Raw genomic sequence first — 20,717 nt, forward strand, 5'->3', positions numbered from 1 at the left:
TTGTGGCTGTAATTTGGCTACTGGCAAGATTCTAAATTAGCTTTTACTGAAATGAAAGAAGGTAAAATATGTAGTGTAGTACTCTACTGTTGTACACATGTCAGAATTTTTTTTTTTTAAGGGAACTGGGTGGTCAGTTAAATGGAAGAAAATATTTCACTACATTATGCTTTCTTATTCCCTAAAGTCCACCTTCATGGAGTGAGCTTCCTTGATGGATGAGACTGTTGTCCCTCTGAATGGAAACCTGCTTTCCTAGGAAGGACGGGGGTGGGGGAGACCAGTGAAGGGCAGCAACTAGAGCGAATTTTCCCTCCCTCGCCCCCTCCCTCTTTTCTTCGTCCCTGCCTTCCTTCTTTCCTTCCTTTCTCCTCCGCTTCCTCCTCCTTTCTCTCTCCCTTCTTCGCTACAGCCCCTTTGGTACATGAGTGTAGTTAACCTCCGCTCTGGCCAAGACCAGGAAGGGTTAATGGAGACCGGGGGTCCTGACAGTGTCCAGGTCATGAATACTCTGGAGCTAACATCGCAAGAATTAGAGTCTCACCGAGCCAGGGATTCCAGGCACCAATCGCCTCACACCTGAACACACTGCGCCAATCCATTAGGATTCATATTGAAAAATAATAATAATAACTACCCCTTCTGGAAAACGGTTAATTGGATCTGAAGTTCTATTTCCTGTTGCACTGAGGGGCCAGGCAGGGCGACCTGAGCTGAATTCCTCAAGCTGCCAAGAAAATCGAGCAATTTGGGGGGAAGAAGGAGGGATGGATGGATGGATGGATGGATGCATAGATAGATAAATAGATAAATAAATAAGTAAGTAAATAAATAAATAAATCTATTCGCTTTTCGGCAAGAGCAGATTTTTAAGAAAAGGCCAGGTGTTGGAAAAGGAAGAAGAAACGAATCAGATTCTCCCCTTGCCTCACCTTCCGCCCCTCCTTCCCCCCCCAAAATTAGTGTCTTCTTGATTATTTGCAGCTGTGTCGAGCCTCGAGGTTTGTTCGCAGTCACCAGCGAGGCGCCCGCTTCTAGAAGTGAAAAGCCATTTTCACGCCAGGACTTTGCTGCTTGAGTTCGGGGAGAAGGTTTCCTCACCCTCCCAGCAAACTCCCCCCCCAAAGCCTGGCTAACTTCAGCGAGCCCTGGGAGCCTTTACCCCTCTGCCACTTGAGGCTCCTGCACGCAGCCCTGGGGCCACAGACCGATTTCCACCGCTGGAGCGTGGCTTGAAGCCCCCAAAGCTAATTCCCCGCCCTGGAGGGAACCGAGACGTCTTGGGGGCTTCGCTAGTGTCTGTCACCCAGCCCCCGACTGCCTCGTCGGCCTCAGACTTCCTCCCACCTGCCCAGGAGCCCCGAACCTGGAATCCACTAGCCCTGTGGTCCGCAGCGGGTTCCGCCACCCGGCGGCAGCCCTAGACACTGGGTGGGTGGGAGGGACGGGCAGCTAGCGGGGCTGGGCCGCCGCGTCCTCTTTAGGAACATCAAAGGAGGAGAGGGACAGAGATGTATCAAGGAGAAAGTTCCAGGATGCTGCGGGTCGCGGCTGGGGCGGAAAAATGCAGCCCTTTTGGGTCACACCTTTACTCCAGGAGGTCGCCTGGAGAGATGCGCTGTGAGGGGACCTGCCAGCGTCCCCGCGCCGGGCCTGCGATCCACTGCGGCGGCCACCTGACCACTGTCACTCGCAGCGTGGAGCCCGTGGCTCCCAAGCCCTTGGCCCCGTGGCGGCCGCGCAACCCTCCCCCGGCGGCGGCCCGCAGGAGCCGGGCCTCGGCCGACTCCCTGCGGATTGCTGCGCCCCTGCGTCTCCCGTCGAGTAGGGAGGGACGGAGGCCTGCGCCCGGGAGCTCCCTGGCGGTGGTCCGGCCGCCCCCCTCGAGGGTTGCTCCCCCTTCTCAGCCTCGCCAAATCCCTGAAAGCCTGGGCCCCCTTCGTCACCCCGGGGGCTTCTAATCACTCCGTATCGATTTCCCTAACTCTTTTCATCCCGTTGAAGACACATCTTAAAACACTCCAGCCCGGAGTGTGCTCTGGGCTTTATCCACACTAATAAAATGATTTACCCTTCTCTCTGCGCTCTTCTCACAGAGGAAAATCGTTCGAGCCCCGGCTACTTGTGTGTGATCAGTAAATATTTAGTGCGGTGACATCCTCAGCTAGTCTTCGGATCGATTCGGGGACCACCGGGAGGTGCACACGGTCCGGGCGGGGCCGCGCCAAGCCCGCCGAGGGGGCTGCTCCCGCCCTCGCCGCCGGCCGCTGATTTACGGCCTCGGCAACCAGCAAAAGGGGGCGAAAGCGCGCCTGGAAAATTGGCTTTTCAACCTTTTTACTTTTGACATTCAGCCACCTCCCCAGGCTCTAATTCTCGCCTCTGCTCCTGCCCACCCCGCGCCGCGCCCGACCAAGGGCGCCCTGTGCGCCCCGCGCCACCCTGCCCGCGGCAGCGCGCTGCGCTCGCGGCCCGGGGACCACCTATCACAACCCTGCGCCGCGACGCGGGGAGGCTCAGGCCCCTGCTCGGGGGGTCGTCGCCTTCGTGGTGAGGTGCACTCTGCCCGCCCACACCTCAGAGGCAGGCGAGAGGGTGGAGAGGCCCAGATCTCCATTCGCCCAAGGAGCCAGTCTCCTCGCTACCTTTTCTCCGACCCTCGGTCATTCCCCCATTCCTGCGCCTGGTCCTCGACGCCCTTCGGGCCGGATGGCGTCGAGTGGGAACTTTACTTTCCCCGCAGAGGAGCTCCCGTTTCCTTAGAAGCGAAAAAGCGCTGAGCTTGGATGTGCTGGGAAGGGGGCCTCCTACCCTGATCTTGACTGCCGCAGGGCTGCGGCCGCCGCAGTGGCAGTGTCCGCGGCCCCTTGGCCCTCCCAGCCTCCCCTGGGCGCACGCTCTCATTGCAAGGCCGCGCCCTGGACCCGGACACCGGGCGATGGGCCCGACCTGGCACGGGGCACGGCACTCTCTCGCCACCCCCCCACCCCCCCCCCCCCGCCACTCCTGCGGGACCCGCCACCTCAGCCGACTACATTGTCCCTCCGAGTAAGGAGACGGGAGGGCTACTAACACCCTGGGTTCCACCTCTCTTCGGCCGGGGTCGGGGGCTCGGGCCTGACCACCTGTTAGCGGGCCTGCTCTCCTCTCACCTGAGGCCCGGGCCTCTGCAGTTCCCTCGGGCCCAGCGAGGAAGGCAAAGGCGACCTTGCTGGGTTCGCGCACCCCTCCCCAACGCTAGCGCCCTCTCCTTTGTCCTAAGCATGATTTTCTAAACTGCCTTATCTGCAGACTATATCTTTATACTAATGCATACTTAATTGGTCCGTCTTGACTGTCCATATAAAACAATTTAATTAGGGTGCTTTCTTGCTTTGGAGAGCAAAGAAAAAAAAATCTGCCCAGTGCTTATTGTATTTAGCACCAATACAGGCAGAAAATGTAGCACAAGTTTTTGGTTGAAAGAGCACCTCTGTGCCCATTGAAGGGCGTTGATCCGAAAAGACAGAAAGGACAAGTAAAATCGATTTGAAGCGACCCTCTCTGTCCCTTTCACACCATTCAGAAACTCCATTCCTTCTAAGACAAAGACCAGCGCCTTGGGAATTCTCAGGGAAAAAGAGGACTCCAGTCCCACAAGCCTAGGGCACTTTTTAAAAAATCCTTAATACTGCACTTAAAACCGGCCCTCAGTTCTGTGCCCCCCACGTGTGGGTTTCACAGACACCCCCTCGGAAGCGTCAGGCAGTATGGCTGGCCACACCACCCACCCCCCACCTCTCCCCGAGCTCGGCCTTCTGGCCAGGCCAGACAAGCCTTTTAGGGTTAGTGCAGCCCTCACCTTTGACCCCCAAGATCGGAGTGGCTGTCACGCTCCAGAGTGCAGAGTTACAACTCAGGCCAAAGTTAAAACAAAACAAAACAAAAAACAATTCTCTACTCCCAAACCGGTTCTGGTTCCGCCGCCTGAGCCACCTTGCCCAATAACCCCTTCCACACTCAAGTGTTTTTTTTTTTTCCCCCTTCTCTTGCCATGAACTGCCCTAGCCACCTCTGAAAGAAGGAACTTAAGATGCCAGGGCAGCGTGGCTGGGTTGCGGTGAGTTGTCCTCCATTAGGAACCAGAATGCCAGGTTACCCGACAGGCGCCCAGGCTGGGGAAGGCGGTCATCGATCAGACCTGGCAGGGAAGGGAGGAGGGAGAAATGAAGAGAAGAGGGCAGGGGAGAGGAGAGGCTGGGCAGTGATCACCTTCACCTGCCCTGAGCCCAGCCCCCCCACCCCCATCTCCTCCCGTTCAACTATCCCCCCCACCTTCTGCCGGGGTTAAAGGGGGCGGGGGCGGAAGGGAGGGGGCACCCCCTGAGTTACACAAGTGGCCTCCTTCTACAAGAGAATGAGTTCACCACCTCCCCAGAGAAACCTCACCATCCATCCACTCGATATAACTGATGAGACAAACCACAAGGAAAAACTTCTGTAGCCCATATTTATGGTATTAATGAATAGTTAAAAAAAGATTTACACTTCTTATGATCAATATTCTGAGTTATTTCCCTCAAAGTATATAATTACAGTGTCTTCAGAGTTTTCATCATTGTTTGAGGTGGCAAAACCATTTGTAATTTTCATTAGCCAGTAAACATGTAATTAACATTCAGCACTGTGTTTAACTTAATTCCTGTTTAAGACAAGGACAAGAAGCAGCCGAAGAGCGTTAGTTCCATTTGTCAAGTCTGACATACATCTTACCATAACAGTTTCCTAAAATAAAAGATCCGTGTTTCCCCATTATTCTTCTCTTAAAACAAAACAAAACAAAAAAATCCATTAGTTAAAACTGTATTAAACTGCAAGAGGCAGCATAGTTTTTCCTCAATTTTCTCTAGTTACTGTATTCCTGCTTCCTTTTTCCATTTGGGAGGGTGGGTGGAGGGAGGGGGTTAATTAAGCATTCATTATTTGAAGGCTTGAAATTGGGAACCCCTCCCCCCCCAAAAGAAATAGGTTTCCTCCTCAGGAAAGTTCTAGAATGGGGACTGGAAAAGGGGGGCACGGCTCTGCAGGGGAGTGGGAAAAATCACTTGGGGGGACATGAGTTAAAAGTAGAAAATGAGGATTCCAACGGATTCCTAGGAAAAATGTTGCCCTCCTGCTTCAAGTTCTATCTTTGATCCAGGGTGAGGGGAGCCTGTCTGCCAGTCTGCTAGGAGGCTGCTTTTTCCCCCTCCTCTCCCACCTCTGTTTTTTTCCAACTTGCTTTAGGATTAGCCTCCATCCCTCTCGACCCCAAACAGTGGAATTTGGCTGTGCCTCGGGTCGTCTTGCTTTGCAATATCGCCTATAGTTGCTGGCGGTTTTCCGCCGAGGCTGAGCCGTTTGCTCCAGCCTCCGACTAAACTCATTAAGTTGGGAGATTTTTTTCAATTGGACGGGTGTTTTTAAAGTCTCGTCTTTCCAGCCCCAAACAAGGTGTAACAACGCACTCTTCCTTCTAAGGAATGAGATGAGAGACAAGGATCACTCCAGACATCTCCTACCTACGGTTTGGGGTTTTTTTTCTTAAAGGCGAGGCTCGCATTCCTCAGCAGCTATGTACAAAGCTCCCTGAAACCTCGTCTCTCTAAAGTTAGTGTGCAGGGCTTTCCAAGGCTGAGAACGCCTAATACATGGGGAAGCACTTCCTTGAGGTGGAAGGTCTCTCCCTTCACCTTTCCTCTTTTTCCCTGCAGGCTAGTGCCTACTTTTTATCAGTTTGCACAATCGCTTAGATAAACACCGAGGAGGAGATTCTCTTTAATTATCAAAGACACATCTTTTCAGGGGGCCAACAAAGCGTTTATTTCACCCGCCAAACTAAAGGAGAGTTATTCCAGTTTAGAAGGAAGATGCAAGCGGTTTGGGACCTTGAACAAGGCAAATATGGTTTTGGTATGTTTACTTACAGTATTTTTTCTCTCTCTCTCTCTCCTTTCTCACTTTTCTCCTTGTGCTGTGTGGGGCTGGGGGTGACTTGGGGCTTTTCAAAAAATCGGTTTGCTAACGTGTCTGAAATGCCTAGGACTGTGGTTTCAGGGGTTTGGGGAGGGGGGGACAGTCAATTCAATGCATTGCCATATTTTATTACATGTGTGTGATAGGGGAGGTGGTGGAGGGGGGAAGAGGGGGGAAAATACAATTGCAAAGCTGCCAAAATATGATTAAACCGAAGCGTAAAGACTGCCGTGCCTCCCCATCTCCTCGTCCTGTCTCCTCAAACTCCTTTCCTTCCAGAGAGCAAACTAAAAAAGCCAGTCCTATAAGCGTGTTTTTCCAGGCAACAGACGACTCGGTTTTCTAGCAAAGGAGCTGCGAGGCTCGCTCTAAGTATCAGCATTTACTGTTCGATTTGCCTCTGCGCTTCATTTTGCAACCTTGTGCAACTGACAGCCAGCCAGGCAGGGAGGGAGGAAAGTCCTGCCCGGCGCCCTCGGCCGCGGCTCGGGGAGGCAAGCGCTCGGTTAAAGCTAGGAGGAGAATCGCAACGAGAAGGGTACTCACCATCGGGCGGGGTGGCGGAACTGGCGTGCGGATTTCAGGCAAACGTTTACCTTTTGGCTGTCTATTGCAACCGCGTCGGGCTGACTTAAGAAGCAATTCTGTGCTCTGTCCAGAACATTCAAGGAACGGTTCCTCATTTTTAAAAAGCCAGCGAGAGAGACGACAGAGACAGAGAAAGAAAAAGAGAGGAGGGGGTGAGGGGGACGCACATAAACCCAGTTCAGGGAGGAAAAAAAAAAAAAAAAAAAAAAAAAGAAGAAGATCACCTCTCCCCGCCAGTGACTCGGGAAACGCAGCGGTGGCGAGATCCGAGTCCGGTCCAACCAAGCTAGAGCCAATTAATTTTAAATCCTGAAGAATTATTCAGATTAAAATGTACAGAAGTTTCATTCTCGTATGCCTACGTGAGCTCCAAGTCGTTTCCCTTTAAGAGCTCCTTTTCTTTTAAAGTTGAATTTTAGGCAGCGAGGACTCTTACACTAGGGGGCAGACAGATACTGTACTTGCTCCAATGTTAAGCAATTTTTTCCCTCCCAGCATATGCTCTGATTTAGCACTGTAAATTTTTCAGAGGACCCAACTCTGACAGCCCCTGGTGATTTTCAAAGTACCACAAGCCAGTGGTTAAAAATTGCATTGACTTGGAAGTTCAGAGGGACACAATGGAAACCCCTTTCCCTATTCATGGAGCTCCAGTGTGGTGGAAGAGAAAAAACACACACGAACTAGATTGAGGGAAAGGAGGAATTCAATGAATCCTGGTGGACAGAACTGGTTTCTACTGAGTTCAGAGTTAAACTCGGCATTTGCTGGGGTCTGTATTCATATTGTGATTTCATTTGGGGAGAATGACAGCCGTCAGGCCACTTGCTGCAAGAAAATCATATTCCTGGGTGGGTTTGCTTTACTTTTTTTTTTTTTTCCACCAGAGTAAAACAAATGTTTTTCCAACTTTCTCCAGCCAAATTAAAGCTTGCCATTCCCCTCATTAAAATAAATTTACATCTGCAATAAAAGACTGGGCTGGATTTTTTTTTTTGAACAGTAACGACATATTGATATTTCTCTTTTAGTCTTAGAGCTGTTTTATTCAAGGGAAATGAGCATCTCTGAAGAAGGCATTTGAAAATATTCTCCCCTCCTTTTTTTTTTTTCTCAGTCTGCAGTCCTTTCTCTTCTTATATGCAGTAAAAATTAACTACAATTGATATGGTCATTTATTTATTGTTTTGAATTTCTAATAGCATCCCCATAACTGAATGAATCTAAAATACAGAGTGAAACACGTCTGACTTCATGGGAAGCCTGTGGTCGTGTGCTGTGGCAGGCTCCAGTTTTGTAGGAGATTGGGAAATTCTTCATTTTAAATCTGAGTCCATCAGAGCATACTTCAAACACCAAAAATCTCTAAGTGCCCTGTGGAAGCTGTTGCTTTTCCGAAATTTCCCACTGCATGTCTGTAAAAGGTGATCTTGCTATGGAAGTGTCTGCACTCAAGAGGCAAGATTAAGATTTCCCTACAATCAATTATTCTCTTCTATTAAATTGAGATGGGTATGTCCACTAGATTTCCTGTCTCATCCCAGCCCCACCACATCTCTGCTGAGATTGCCCCTAATCTACTGACATTTGTAGCATTAGGCAATCCCTTGAATCATAGGAGTTGAAAGGGGGGGAAAAAAAAACCTTTGAAATGATTTCTTTTCCATCCTTCTGTCCTCTTTAAGAGAAAGTGATATTGTGTCTCTAATCAACCTGAAATTCTCAGCCTGCCTTCTCTGTGGCAATCTCATTGCACACCAGGTTTATGATAGTTCAGTGTCCACTGTAGTTGGTTTTTTTTTTTTTTTTACAACTTTCAAATAATCCCAGCACCTGCAGCTTTAGTGAAATACGTGATTTCAGCGGAGAAAGGGTGAGGACTAAGAAGGTTTCAGCAAGGAAGTGTAAAGAGGGTTTCTCCTCTCCTAAAAACTAGCCCCTGTCTGCCTATATCTTCACTTAGTACGTACCTTGTATTCTGCCTGTGGGTAAAGGGTATTTATTGAATGCAAAGAGCACACACCAGCACAGGTCAATCGTATGTGTGGTCTATGGTTGGTTTTTTTTACACCTTTCATCTCGTCCATTTTTTGCACTATCAAGGATGCTTTCCTGGGGTCATTACTTTACTCTTCATATGTGTTCATGTTTCCTGAAACTCGGTGTGGTTGATGTAAAATATTTCAACTGTTCATAAACCTGGTTGGCTTCCAAGTTTACAGTTTTTCTTGGGGCAAAACGTGTGCGATGCTGTCAAAATTTTGTTTTCTAAACGTTGAACAATCATAATGAACTTCTCATGATCAAACCGAAAGGTGCCTGCCCTGAAATACAGTGTGTTCCGTGGGGCCAATTCTAGATGTGTGATGTTTAAAGCCAAACGCCCTGGAGTTCAAAGACACATCCATGTTGATGATTTTAGCACATTGAAGCAGACTGGCATAGGCTATTAAGTTGTTCTTATTGCAGTGAATCTCTTGAGGTGGCCTGTGGCTTGTGTGTGGTTCCTGTGAGTTGTGCTTGGTATTATTTCCAATCTGGAGCAGGATCGCTGGTCGTGTTTTAATGACTCAATGGATGCCTAAAAGGAACCTGAGGAACAATGAAGTTCGTCCTCAACTGTTCCATGACCTAGAAGCATAGGCGCTGAAGTCTTTGTCTGTGTACATTGACAAATATGCATCTGATACATGTGCGCTTACATGTGTGTACAGAGGGTATGCACAGGGGAGGCTAGGAGGCTGGGAGGCTGCCTCGGCTCGTCCATCAGCGGACAGAACGGTCTTTTCACCTCTCACCACGACTGGGTAGTGTGGCAGGACGTTGGCTTGTGAGTTAGCTATAACTAATGAGAGAGGATGAAGTTGGGGAAAATTGATTTTAATTGCGTCATGACAATGAGATGAAGTCTACTTGTGCTTCTCAGCATCCGAGATGTTTCATTTGAGCAATTAAAATGTCAGGCCACATACCTGTGAAATGTTAACCCTGCAAGGAAAAGACAGATACCAAATGGCTTCTTTCTTTTTTCCCTCTAAAAAGGAAAAAAAAAATATATGTCTATCAAGCCACAAAACCAAGCAAGTGATCAGAGTTGCTTAAGAGAAGGGTCTACCGTCACCCGGATCTGACCAAATGTTTCGTTTGCAAAATGCCTCCAAGCTCGGTTCTCGGCACCTATCCTGACCCCACCCACTACCCCTCTGCAAAGAAACCGGGGAACTTTTCTCTTTCTCTGGCACTGTGGGCACAAAGATGCGCCGGGAGTCCCGGGTGGTGCGCGAGCGACGGATTTCGTGGCATCGCCAAGTTGCGGGAGGCGAAGTCCTCGATTCCATCCAAAGCCTCTCGCGGAGCCTTTAAGAGGCGTTGTGTGTGCGCGCCGCGCTCCTCTCCCCGTTGGGGCGGAAACCTCCGGTGCGGGGTGCGGAGAGCTCGGGGGCCGCGTGCCCGGGGCCGGCCCGGGCCCATCCCCCGCCCGGCGGTGGTGGCGGCGCGGCCGCCCCCTCCCCGCCCCCCTTGGCCCCCCGCGCGCCCCGCGCCGCGGCCGCGACGCCGCTCGCGCTAGGACCGGGCTGAGCCCGCGGCCGCCATGGCGGGGCCGCCGCGCTCCGGCCAATGACGACGAGGGGGCGGCGCGCGCGCGCCTGGCCAGGCCAACCCCGGCTGCTGCCTTATAAGGCGCGCCGTCACCATGGCAACGTGCGCTAAGTTGCAGCAGTCGTGTCAAAGTTCACTATATAGAGAGCTCAGTGAGCTGATCGCGGAGAAGCCACTTCTGCCAGCCCCGGCGCCTATAAATCGCATTCCCTCCCGCGCCCCCCTTTTTAGCATATTTGATCACTTTGATTCTCTGTTCTTTTCTCTCCGCGGTGTGTGTGTGCGTGCGCGCGTGTGTGTTTTCTTCTCCTCCTCCTCCTCTCCCCGAGTTGCCTCCTTTCTCCGGGTGCCGTGCTGCCTTTTTTTCCCTTCTTTCATTCTTTCTCTCCGTCTTTTTCTCCCCCCTCTGCGCACGAAGGATGTGCTTCTAGGTGGTGATCTGCCCTCCTCTCTCTCTTTTATCATTTCTCCCCCGCCGCCGGCGAGTTGACTCTTTCCCTATGTGTGTGAGGCGGCGGCGGCAGCAGCAGCAGCAGCGGCTCCGGCGGCGGCAGCAGCGGCAGCAGCGGCTTCAGCGGCGGCGGCGGCGCTAGACGCGGCGGCTCCGGGCCCGACCCGGCGGCTTCGGCGGAGGCGGCGGCGGCTCCGGCGGCGGCGGCGGCCCGGGCGGCCCGCAGGGAGCGGCGAGCGGCCTCCATCCGGCGAAAGCGGGCGGCGGCGGCCAGAGCGAGCGAGGCGCGCGCCGGGCGCCCGTGGCAGGCGGCGGCGGCGGCCCAGCGCCAGGACGACGCCGCGCAGCGCCCGACGCGGACCACTTTCATGCTGATTCCCCCGGACCCGGGCAGCGCTCCGGCCACTCCGCGGGCCGCCGGCCTCCGCCCCGGCCTGCCCGGCTCTCTGGGCGCGCCCGCGACCGGCGCCTCCGCTCTCCCAGTCCTCCTGATTTCGATGGCTTTCCTGAATGGCTGACTGTGGGCTGCCCTGGACTTGGCCCCCGGACAGTCGCCTCTCCTCCTCCTCCTCCTCCTCCTCTTCCTCCTCCTCTTCCTCCTCCTACTCCAACTCCTCGGCACACCAGCTCTGAGAGCGAGAGAGTGAACGAGAGAGGGAGGGAGAGAGTGAGAGCGAGCGAGATCTTTGGAGAGATTTTTTTTTTTTTTTTTTTTGCCTCCTACTTCTGTCTTGAAGCCAGACAATCGACTTGCAGCTCTCCCTCCCCTCCCTCTCTCTCCACGTTCTGCTCCCACTCTCTCTCCCCTGGCCCCTTCCCCTCCCCTCCGGGCCGAAAGCCCCCCGAAACCAACAAAGCTGAGCCGAGGGAAACAAACAAAACAAACACACCGGGCCAGACAAGCAATCGACAAAACTTTGCAAAAGCAGAAACAAAAAAGGAAAAACTAACCAACCTCAACCAACCAGCCCCCGAGCCACCCGGGGCGCCCTCCCGCGCCCTCTCGCACCCTCGCACACACAAAAGGCGGCGCGCCGGAGCCCGAGACCCGGGAGCCGCCGCCGCCCGCAGCCAGGGGAGCAGGAAGTCCGGACGCGGCCCCCATAGATATGGCAATGGTAGTCAGCACGTGGCGCGACCCCCAGGACGAGGTGCCCGGCTCGCAGGGCAGCCAGGCCTCGCAGGCGCCGCCTGTGCCCGGCCCGCCGCCCGGCGCCCCGCACACGCCACAGACGCCGGGCCAAGGGGGCCCGGCCAGCACGCCGGCCCAGACGGCGGCCGGTGGCCAGGGCGGCCCTGGCGGCCCCGGCGGCGACAAGCAGCAGCAGCAGCAGCACATCGAGTGCGTGGTGTGCGGGGACAAGTCGAGCGGCAAGCACTACGGCCAGTTCACGTGCGAGGGCTGCAAGAGCTTCTTCAAGCGCAGCGTGCGGAGGAACCTGAGCTACACGTGCCGCGCCAACCGGAACTGTCCCATCGACCAGCACCACCGCAACCAGTGCCAGTACTGCCGCCTCAAAAAGTGCCTCAAAGTGGGCATGAGACGGGAAGGTATCGGCCTCTCATTTCTCCCCCCCACCCTCGCCTGGGGTCCCGGGGCCCTGGGTGCGTTTGGCTAGCCTGCTCTGGGTAAGGACGCAGAAGCCCCAAGCTCTTCTCTTCGTATTGCAGCTGAAAGGGGTTTTATACTAGAAGCAAGTTCTGCACTGGAACCCAGACCCCCCAAATCCGCATGCTTTGGCCGACTGATTTCCTCCTCTACTTTCTCTTCGGGCTGTTTCATTTTCTTTGCATTGATTGCGAGTTCATTCGAGTTCGCCTTTCTGCGAGGGATGGGGTGTTGTCTGTTGTTGTTTTAAAAGCCTGGTTTACTTCTCCGTCTTTCCTCTCGATTTCTCCCTCTCTCCCCCTTGTTTTTCCTGCATGTTCAACATATGTCCCTCCTCCCCACCCCTTTCCCCAGCCCCCACCCTCTCAAAAAAAAAAAAAACCAACCTGAGATTGTACTTTTGTACAGGAGGTTCAAATTACAAATGGCAATTTTATGCACTTCGCCGTATTAACGCTGCCGCCCGGGCAGCGCTCATGTGACCCTCCGTGGATTAACATTCTGCTAAGAAAAAAAAAAATACCTCTGTTTTCTTTTTTCCTTTCACTTTTGAAAGGAGGAGAGCGCGATAGGAGTAGGGACGGGTGGGCGAGGGGCCCTCGGCGGCTGCTTTCGCTCTGCGCGAGTTGGGTCTTTGTGATATGAAATTCGCCGAGCGCCGCGAGCTGTGCTCGGCCAATGGCGCGCTCGGCGCCGGGCGCGGGCTCCGGGCTTGGGCGAGCGAACGCCGGGCTTTCTTTGTGTTTCTGCGAGAGCGACTCTCCCGGTCCGGCGTCAGATAACAGCCCGAGCCCGAGCCTCGCCAGCTTTCCCCGGCCGTCTCGGGCCCTACCCGGGCTGCGCCGGCGCCGGCCGCCTGCTCCCCGCCTCTCCCCGGCTTCCTCTCGCCTCGGCCGGCCTCTCTCTCCGCCCTCTCCCTCCGTCTCTCTTTCTTCGAGCACACTGATCAGGCTGCCGCCAGACCTCGGCTCTCTGCTCTTCTCTCACCGGGGGGCTCCCCGCCGGGCTGGGGCTGGGGCTGCCGGGTTGGGGGGAGAGTCGTGGCACGGTGGCCGCAGGCCGTCTGGGGTGAACCCTTGTGTCTTTTGCAAAAGCGTCTCACCCTCCCCCCCAGACTCGCCCCTCCCGCTCCCTCTCCTCCAATCAATAAGAAATATCAGCTGTTTAGCAGTAAAGAAGAAAGATGCCCCCAGAATGCTCCATCCCGCCCACAGTGCCGGGGACCCCGAGGCAAAGCGGCCACTTCTGGGTCCTCGGCGGCCCAGCCCCGAGCGGGCCTCGGAGGCAAGTGTGCCGCTCTGGCCGCCAGAGCTTGCCTGGGTGGTGGCTTGAGTGGAGTGCTGCCGGGCTCCCGGCGACTTCCAGGTCTGTGGCCCTGGCGCGCTGGCGAGAGGGGCAGGCCTGCCTGTTCGGGCGCGGTGCGGGCTCTGGGTCAGGCGGGGGTCGGGCTGGGGCAGACCCTGCCGGGGGAGCTGGGCGACCGACGAGGCTGGTCATTAACGGCGGGGTGTCTCCTTTCCTCCCCGCAGCGGTGCAGAGGGGCAGGATGCCGCCCACCCAGCCAACCCACGGGCAGTTTGCGCTGACCAACGGGGACCCTCTCAACTGCCACTCGTACCTGTCCGGATATATTTCTCTGCTGCTGCGCGCCGAGCCCTACCCCACGTCGCGCTTCGGCAGCCAGTGCATGCAGCCCAACAACATCATGGGCATCGAGAACATTTGCGAACTGGCCGCGCGGATGCTCTTCAGCGCCGTCGAGTGGGCCCGGAACATCCCCTTCTTCCCTGACCTGCAGATCACCGACCAGGTGGCCCTGCTTCGCCTCACCTGGAGCGAGCTGTTCGTGCTGAACGCGGCACAGTGCTCCATGCCTCTCCACGTCGCCCCGCTCCTGGCCGCCGCTGGCCTACACGCCTCACCCATGTCCGCCGACCGAGTGGTCGCCTTTATGGACCACATACGGATCTTCCAAGAGCAAGTGGAGAAGCTCAAAGCGCTGCACGTCGACTCCGCCGAGTACAGCTGTCTCAAGGCCATAGTCCTGTTCACCTCAGGTAGGAAGGAGCCCTGCCCTCTCATGCCCAAGGACTCCTAGCTCAGAGTTAGGGCCCAGAGAACTTGGGAGTCCCCAGAGTGAGCCCAGCCTCCCCCTGGAAAGGCCAAACTGTTGAGGGCAACCTGGAGTGGGGACTTTGTAGAGCTGCTGGGCCTCGCCAGGCCTGTCCTGGGGACAAGAGAGGAAGGCTGGGGCTTCGGGAAGGTCCCTTAGGGCACATGCTCTCAAAATGGGCCATGGGGAAGCCTCTCAAGCCTGCCAGACTGGCATGCGTGTTTCCTGTGCCTTCCCTTGGCCCAGGCCTCCTGGGCTGGCTGGTCCTGTGCAGCCTCCTCTGCCCCAGGGCGCTCTCTCTGTCACCCTGACTGAGTCTCCAGGAGATGCCTCTGGGCCCTGCAGCTGTCCTGGCATCATCTCTGCAGGGGAAAAGTTTGCCCCTGCAGGGGAAAAGTTTGCCTGCTAACTCAGTGGGAGCTGGAGCTCCAGGCAAACCCAACCTGAGGGCAGCAGTTTTCAAAATCATATTCTTATTAAAACAATGCAGACTGCCAGGAGAGGAGGAAGGCTGTCAGGAAGGGGGCAAGAGGAAGAAAGGGGGCATCATAACTGTCCAGGATGTCTGCAAGGGGTTGAAGACTCTGGCCTCTAGCTTGCTCTGCCCAAGCAAACACTTCAGACAATTTTCAGACAACCCAAAATGTATGCCAACTTGGGCTGGGTATGAATGTTGCCAGAGATATAAAACCATCATTGACTGCGTTATGAAATCTAATTAGTTTGTATGTAGTTTAACCTGTGTGAGTAATAGATCTAATATTAATTAACTCTTGAGGCCAAATGATTTCTGAAGGTGTCTGGCTTTCCACTTTGGGCCACACCTGAGCCTTTTGGCTGCCTCCAGGCTGAGTTCAGCACATCCCAGGTGGGTGGAAATCACCCCCTCTCCATTCTCTTTCTAAGTTGTCAGCTGATCCCTTTGTCATGGCTGAGAGGGGGGGGAAAGAGGTTCCCAATTAAGAATTACAAACATTTGGACGTTTGTGGGGCTTGGAACCTAGGAACTGCAGTTTTTTACAGCTTGTAACCAGGACACTCGGAGAGCTGGGTAGTTCTCGTGGCAGACAAAAAGATTCACAGTCTCTTCCTTATTGTTTGAAGGAAATCTGGGGACCCAAGTCATTAGCTCAATCGATTGTAGGTTCTGAGTCCTTAACCCGCTGTCTGTTATACGCTGCTGGTTTTTTTTTTTTTAACACATAACCTCCCCCCACAGCCACCCCAAATTCTGCCTTTGAAAGTCCTTAGGTAATCAATTAAAGGGCAGTGTCTGGGCAAGGAAGAGCTGTATAGAGAGGCTTGGATCTGGAGTATTTTTCTCAGGGGAACTGTCATAACTAGAACATTTGCCTGATGCAAATGTACAGGCAGGATATTCCCCTAACCCCATAGCCCCCTTCACCCCCAGCCCACAACCCTCCACCCAGCCAACGATCCCAGACGACGGGGGGTGTTGTTAATTTCTCCATATCATTGTTAGCTCTTAGCCTTACCCTTGGTCTCTTCAAGGAAAGAAATGCCTGATACTGTCGTAAGAGTTTAATTTATTACTATTTGCAAAATGCAGAGGCCTGTGTGGAGAATGCAGATCGCCTCACAAAGAGATAAAGGTCCCTCTTATCTGATTCGTAGGGAGACACACAGTGTACCCATGCAAAGGGAGGGAGTCCAATGCAGACAGATCTTTTAATTCCTGACCACAGACACCTATGCATTCTTTACATGCAGAGTCCCTGGATACACACATGAGGAAATTACATGTGTCTTCTGGTTCTGGGGGCTGGAGGTAGTGGCGGCTGTTTTGAAATATCTGTTTTAAGGATTCACAGTATGCATGTGTTAGCCCCAAGTCTTGTCTGGGGCGCCCAAAAAGGTCAGGTCACAACCTGCGCCGCCCTCACTGAGAAGCCTCTCATTTCAAAGGCATTTATTGTATTTTCACATATCCCAAAGAGAAAAGTGTTTTCCTGAAGATAACAGGGAGGGGTTTCTTCTTGGAGGGAACTGGGTTTTAAAATAAATAAATAAATAAATAAAGGGGGGTAGGAGAAAAAGGGAGAGAGAAGAAAAGGGGGGAAAAGAAACAGCTCAAATGAACAGAGAGATCACAGTTTGCATGGCTGCCCTTCAATAGGGCTAAACTGACAAGATCAGTTTTAAAGGGCCACTTAAATCAGTTTCAAAGACCGGAGAAAAATGAGTCGCCCTCTTTGGGGAGAATCTGAGGCTGGGTCGTGGACGCCATTACTAGAGGCTGGGCCAGGTTGTGGCCCTCCTCTCCCACCACCACCACCCCCCCCCCCAATATATAATTATAAGCCAAACTCTTATTTACAGAGGAGGAGGGGGAGGAGCACTGGCAGTTTTGGTTTCATCTGTTTGTCTGTCCGTCAACTGACTTGAGCCAGATTCACCCAGTGCACTTTGCTTGGGCCTCCCAGGGACCAAGCCTGAGTTCTGGTGGCGTGAAAGCCTGCGGTGCACTGAGCTGTGTTTTACTTTAAAGCAAATACCCCCAGGACCATCTCGTGCTCTCCAACACCCCCCCCCCCCATCCAAGTTTTCAGTATACTGGCATTTGCTCCAACTCCGGTTGGGGCAGTTTGACAAAGCACTGCACACACACCTCATGTGACCCATTTCAAACCTCTTAATCTGATGACTGAATCCTTCTTCTTCTTCTCCTTCTCCTTCTTTTTTTTTTTTTTTTTTTAAACTTTCTTCCAGATGCCTGTGGTCTCTCTGATGTAGCCCATGTGGAAAGCTTGCAGGAAAAGTCCCAGTGTGCTTTGGAAGAGTACGTTAGGAGCCAGTACCCCAACCAACCAACGCGATTCGGAAAGCTTTTGCTTCGCCTCCCTTCCCTCCGCACGGTCTCCTCCTCAGTCATAGAGCAATTGTTTTTCGTCCGTTTGGTAGGTAAAACCCCCATCGAAACCCTCATCCGGGATATGTTACTGTCCGGCAGCAGTTTTAACTGGCCGTATATGGCAATTCAATAAATAAGAAATCAAAATAAGAAGGGGGAGTGAAACAGAGAGAAAGAAAAGGCAAAAGACTGGTTTGTTTGCTTAAATTCCTTCTGTTAAGAAAGGATATAAAAGGATGTTACAAGTTTGCTAAACGAAGAGAGGGGAAGAATTTAATGGACTGTGAATTTCAAAAAAAAAAAAAAGACTGTCAAATGAACTTTTACAGAATGCATTAAAAAAAAAAAAAAACTCCTGTGTCGGTCAGAACAACTTGCTACTTATCATTTTTGTATAAAAAGGAAATTAGTCTTTTTCTTTTTTTGGTAAATTTTTGAAAAATATTGCTAAAAGTGCATTTAAGGAGATTGGGAGAAAATTAGCAGAATGGAGAAAGTAAGTCTTTTTTTTTTTTTTCCAAATTATTAATTGTCCTGTGTCTATGTACCTCTAGCTGTTCTTTTTTGTACTTTTCTGGTTCCAAACCAGTTTATTCTGTGGTTCTATAATAAGTTTTGATATAATCTTGGCTTCTTAAAAACTGTGTATCCTTAAAATATATGTTCTGCAAGAATTAAAACTGAGTCCATGAAAATACCATAGGAAGACATAAAACTTTAAAAGGCAACTCAAAGGTGATGGAAACGCACTTACAAGTGGTGACCAAAAATTTTAGGTGAAGTTGAGCACTCTTTAATTTGAGAACTGGAGGAACCACACACAACACTTAACTTCCCCTACCCTGCCCCCCCCCAAAAAAAGACACCATGACAAACCTAGCTTTTTAAAAATATTTTAAGAAAGAGAATGAACTGTGGAATTTATTGGCAGCCAAGGAATGTGTCCAAGACACGTGCTGAGGTTTTGAATAAAAAGTGAACTTTTGTAATTTGAATTGGGTCCCGCTTAGTTCTTGAATTGTTATGAAAATCCTATATCTGTTTGTATATTTGCAAACCCTTTGTATTATAATTGTTGATATTTTCCCTTTTTAAAAAATACCATTGAAATCAGCATGACAAAATAACACTGTTGGCACTTATAGGTAACGTGATTGATTCAGTATCTTAGAGTTTACAGTTTGTGTTTTAAAAAAAAACTGAAGGTTTTTTTTTTTTTAAGTGCAACATTTCTGTATACTGTAAAAGTTATAATAACTGAACTGTTTGGTCGAGTCTTTGTGTGTTATATTCCAAGGAAAATTGAAAGTATTCAGAAATTAAAATATTATTTGATATCTGAAATCTGTTTGGCTGTCCCCACTCACTGTCTTTCCATCGAGAAGAGCCCCTGTGAGCTCTCGCTGAGCCGGGCTGGGGGCTTTCATGTGTTTACTCCCCTCAGTTTGTTCAAAGGTGGACTAGTGTATTTATTTGCCTGTTTAATTTGGGTGTGTGTGTGGGGGGGAGAAGCTGAAGTTAATGGTTTATCTATGGTTTAGGAAGTGCCATACTGATATAGTAAACCACCCCCATTCACCTAATCCTCCTTTTAATTAAAAATGGATTTTCCAGGAAAAAAAAAAAAAAGGCCCTTATATTTGTCACACTTAAGTGCCTGCTTAGGGAAGGTATTGTGGAAAGTATTAGAAATCTTGAGATCAGTATCTATTTTATGATCAGAAAAAAATACTGTTTTGTACATTTCTGACAGTTCAGCAAAAGACAGTTCTAGCAAGCTAATCACAGCATTGTAAATAGAGGGCAGTTGTTTGCAGTGAGTTTTTCCTTAAGTAGGTGTGATTTTTTAAAAATACTCTGTGGTTCTCATCTAGCTTGGTTGTTGAGAGGATTTCAAATTCAGTGATATAGCTTATAGTGCTGAAGGGTCTGTTGTTAGTGTATATATGATAACTTGCCGCTGGCCTGTCTTTCCCCTCCCCCCCTTTACGTTCATTCTGTGAGAGCATGACCACAGGTCAAGGGAGTCTTTTCCACTGGAGTTATGTACATAAAAACACATCGACATTTTGACATTTCGGATTGTGTAGATACAATCTGTACTGCTCTTGGGATCCTTTGTCCTTAGAAGCCAAATTAAGAAAAAGAAGAGAAAAGAAAGAAGGAAGGAAACTTTACAGGGTGTGCTGATTTGGAAGTAGTAACTATTTTGTTTTGGAGGTTTTTTATTTTTTCCTCTTTCTCTTTTCCTGGTTTGGAGGAAGCTCAGTGTGTGGGAGCTTGCAATTTTGTTCTTATTGAGGCTTTCCAGCACCACCCCCCACCATACTTCCCCATGTTGTGGTTCAATTTTAAAAGCGGGTGGGTAGGGCAGGTGGAAGAAAGGGGATCATTTTGTGAAGTGTATTAAACTTTGATACTCAGTTCCAGTCAATACATGTAGACCAGAAAAATCTGTCTGATGTGTGCATTTGAGCAGAGTTCTCCAGCTGACCCTCAGCTTCTTTCTGTAGATATATACATCCAGAAATACAAGTACGTACTTAGGGCAGAATATCGCTGACCTTTTTAGTTCCAGGTTTGTCGGTTGCTGTTTATTTTCTCCTCTTGCAAGTGCTATCCATGTGAGTGTGTGAAGTCTCTCTAATAAGTAAAACACAGGCCCTTTTCCTTGTTTGTTTTGTGTTAGTTTATTGTAAACAGCCATTTGTTGTAAATTATTATTGGCATTAAATTATAATTTATGATTTTCAAAGCAAAAGCCAGTCCCTGTTTTATTATGCTTTAAGCATGTGTTCTAGTCATTGGAAATCTCTCTCTCACTCTTAAGTTTCAGCAAGGAGCTTGGGGGTCTGCGAGGCAGAAAAACAGGACCCAAAATTTTTCAAACGGGTTAAAACAAAACCCCTTGTATATGTTTAGAGTGGCCGGAGGAGGATCTGTTTAGAGTCTTGAGTTTGGTTTAAGTTTATTGCATTTAAAGAAAGTTTTTCTTTTCACGCTGAGTTAGAACAAAAGATCTTTGCTGCAACTGAACTGGACAAAAGACGAGGGCTGGGACCCAGCGAGTGCGTTCTGTGTGAAATTGACGAGATCTTTAAAAAAGCTGCTAAACATGGCGACTCTTTCCCTTTAAGTGTCTCTTTTTCCTTGCTGGTTTCTTTTTTTTTTTTTTTTCTCCTCCATCTGATCTGAGCTCGCTTTATTTCTTTTCCCAACCCGCTCCCCCTCCTCCTCTTGGCGCTCGGGGGTGTGAGAGAACCCAGTTAGACGCGAAATGCAACAATAGTCCGAGGAGAGAGAGAGAGAGGGGCGATCGCTGCTTCTCGCCACTTTCAAACAAACCTGGGGGAAAGACTGAGCTGGGGGTGGTGGTGGGAGGCGGGAGGGGGGGGGGGAGGATCGTAGCCCGTTCGCTCGGCTCGCGGTCGCCCTGCCTCGGCCTTGCAGCGTTAGTTCTCTCTCTGGGCCGCGAGGGGCTGGGGCTCAA

At 51.2% G+C, this 20,717-nt stretch overlaps 1 protein-coding gene and 1 long non-coding RNA gene across 5 annotated transcripts in view; one reads left to right on the forward strand and one right to left on the reverse strand.

The window, feature by feature from the left end:
- Window positions 1–6,943, reverse strand: part of LOC122468284 — a 41,086-nt gene extending 34,143 nt beyond the window's left edge. Inside the window, exon 1 of the long non-coding RNA XR_006293196.1 lies at window positions 6,541–6,943. This is a non-coding gene — a long non-coding RNA (uncharacterized LOC122468284). The remainder of the gene's footprint in view (window positions 1–6,540) is intronic.
- On the forward strand, window positions 5,100–19,988 carry NR2F2 (nuclear receptor subfamily 2 group F member 2). Of its 4 annotated transcripts, none has more exons than XM_043554774.1 (3): window positions 5,100–5,931; window positions 13,772–14,299; window positions 17,086–19,988. In XM_043554774.1, the coding sequence occupies exons 1-3, from the start codon at window positions 5,889–5,891 to the stop codon at window positions 17,358–17,360; spliced, it is 846 nt and encodes a 281-aa protein (XP_043410709.1). In that variant the 5' UTR covers window positions 5,100–5,888; the 3' UTR covers window positions 17,361–19,988. The 4 variants fall into 4 exon arrangements, with proteins under 4 accessions (XP_043410709.1, XP_043410708.1, XP_043410707.1 ...); XM_043554773.1 differs by lacking the exons at window positions 5,100–5,931; window positions 17,086–19,988 and adding exons at window positions 10,920–12,184; window positions 14,682–17,067; XM_043554772.1 differs by lacking the exon at window positions 5,100–5,931 and adding an exon at window positions 10,940–12,184.
- Window positions 19,989–20,717: the final 729 nt, after the last annotated feature.

This window comes from Prionailurus bengalensis, chromosome B3, assembly GCF_016509475.1.
Source record: "Prionailurus bengalensis isolate Pbe53 chromosome B3, Fcat_Pben_1.1_paternal_pri, whole genome shotgun sequence".
In the NCBI taxonomy this organism is placed as follows: Eukaryota; Metazoa; Chordata; class Mammalia; order Carnivora; family Felidae; genus Prionailurus; species Prionailurus bengalensis.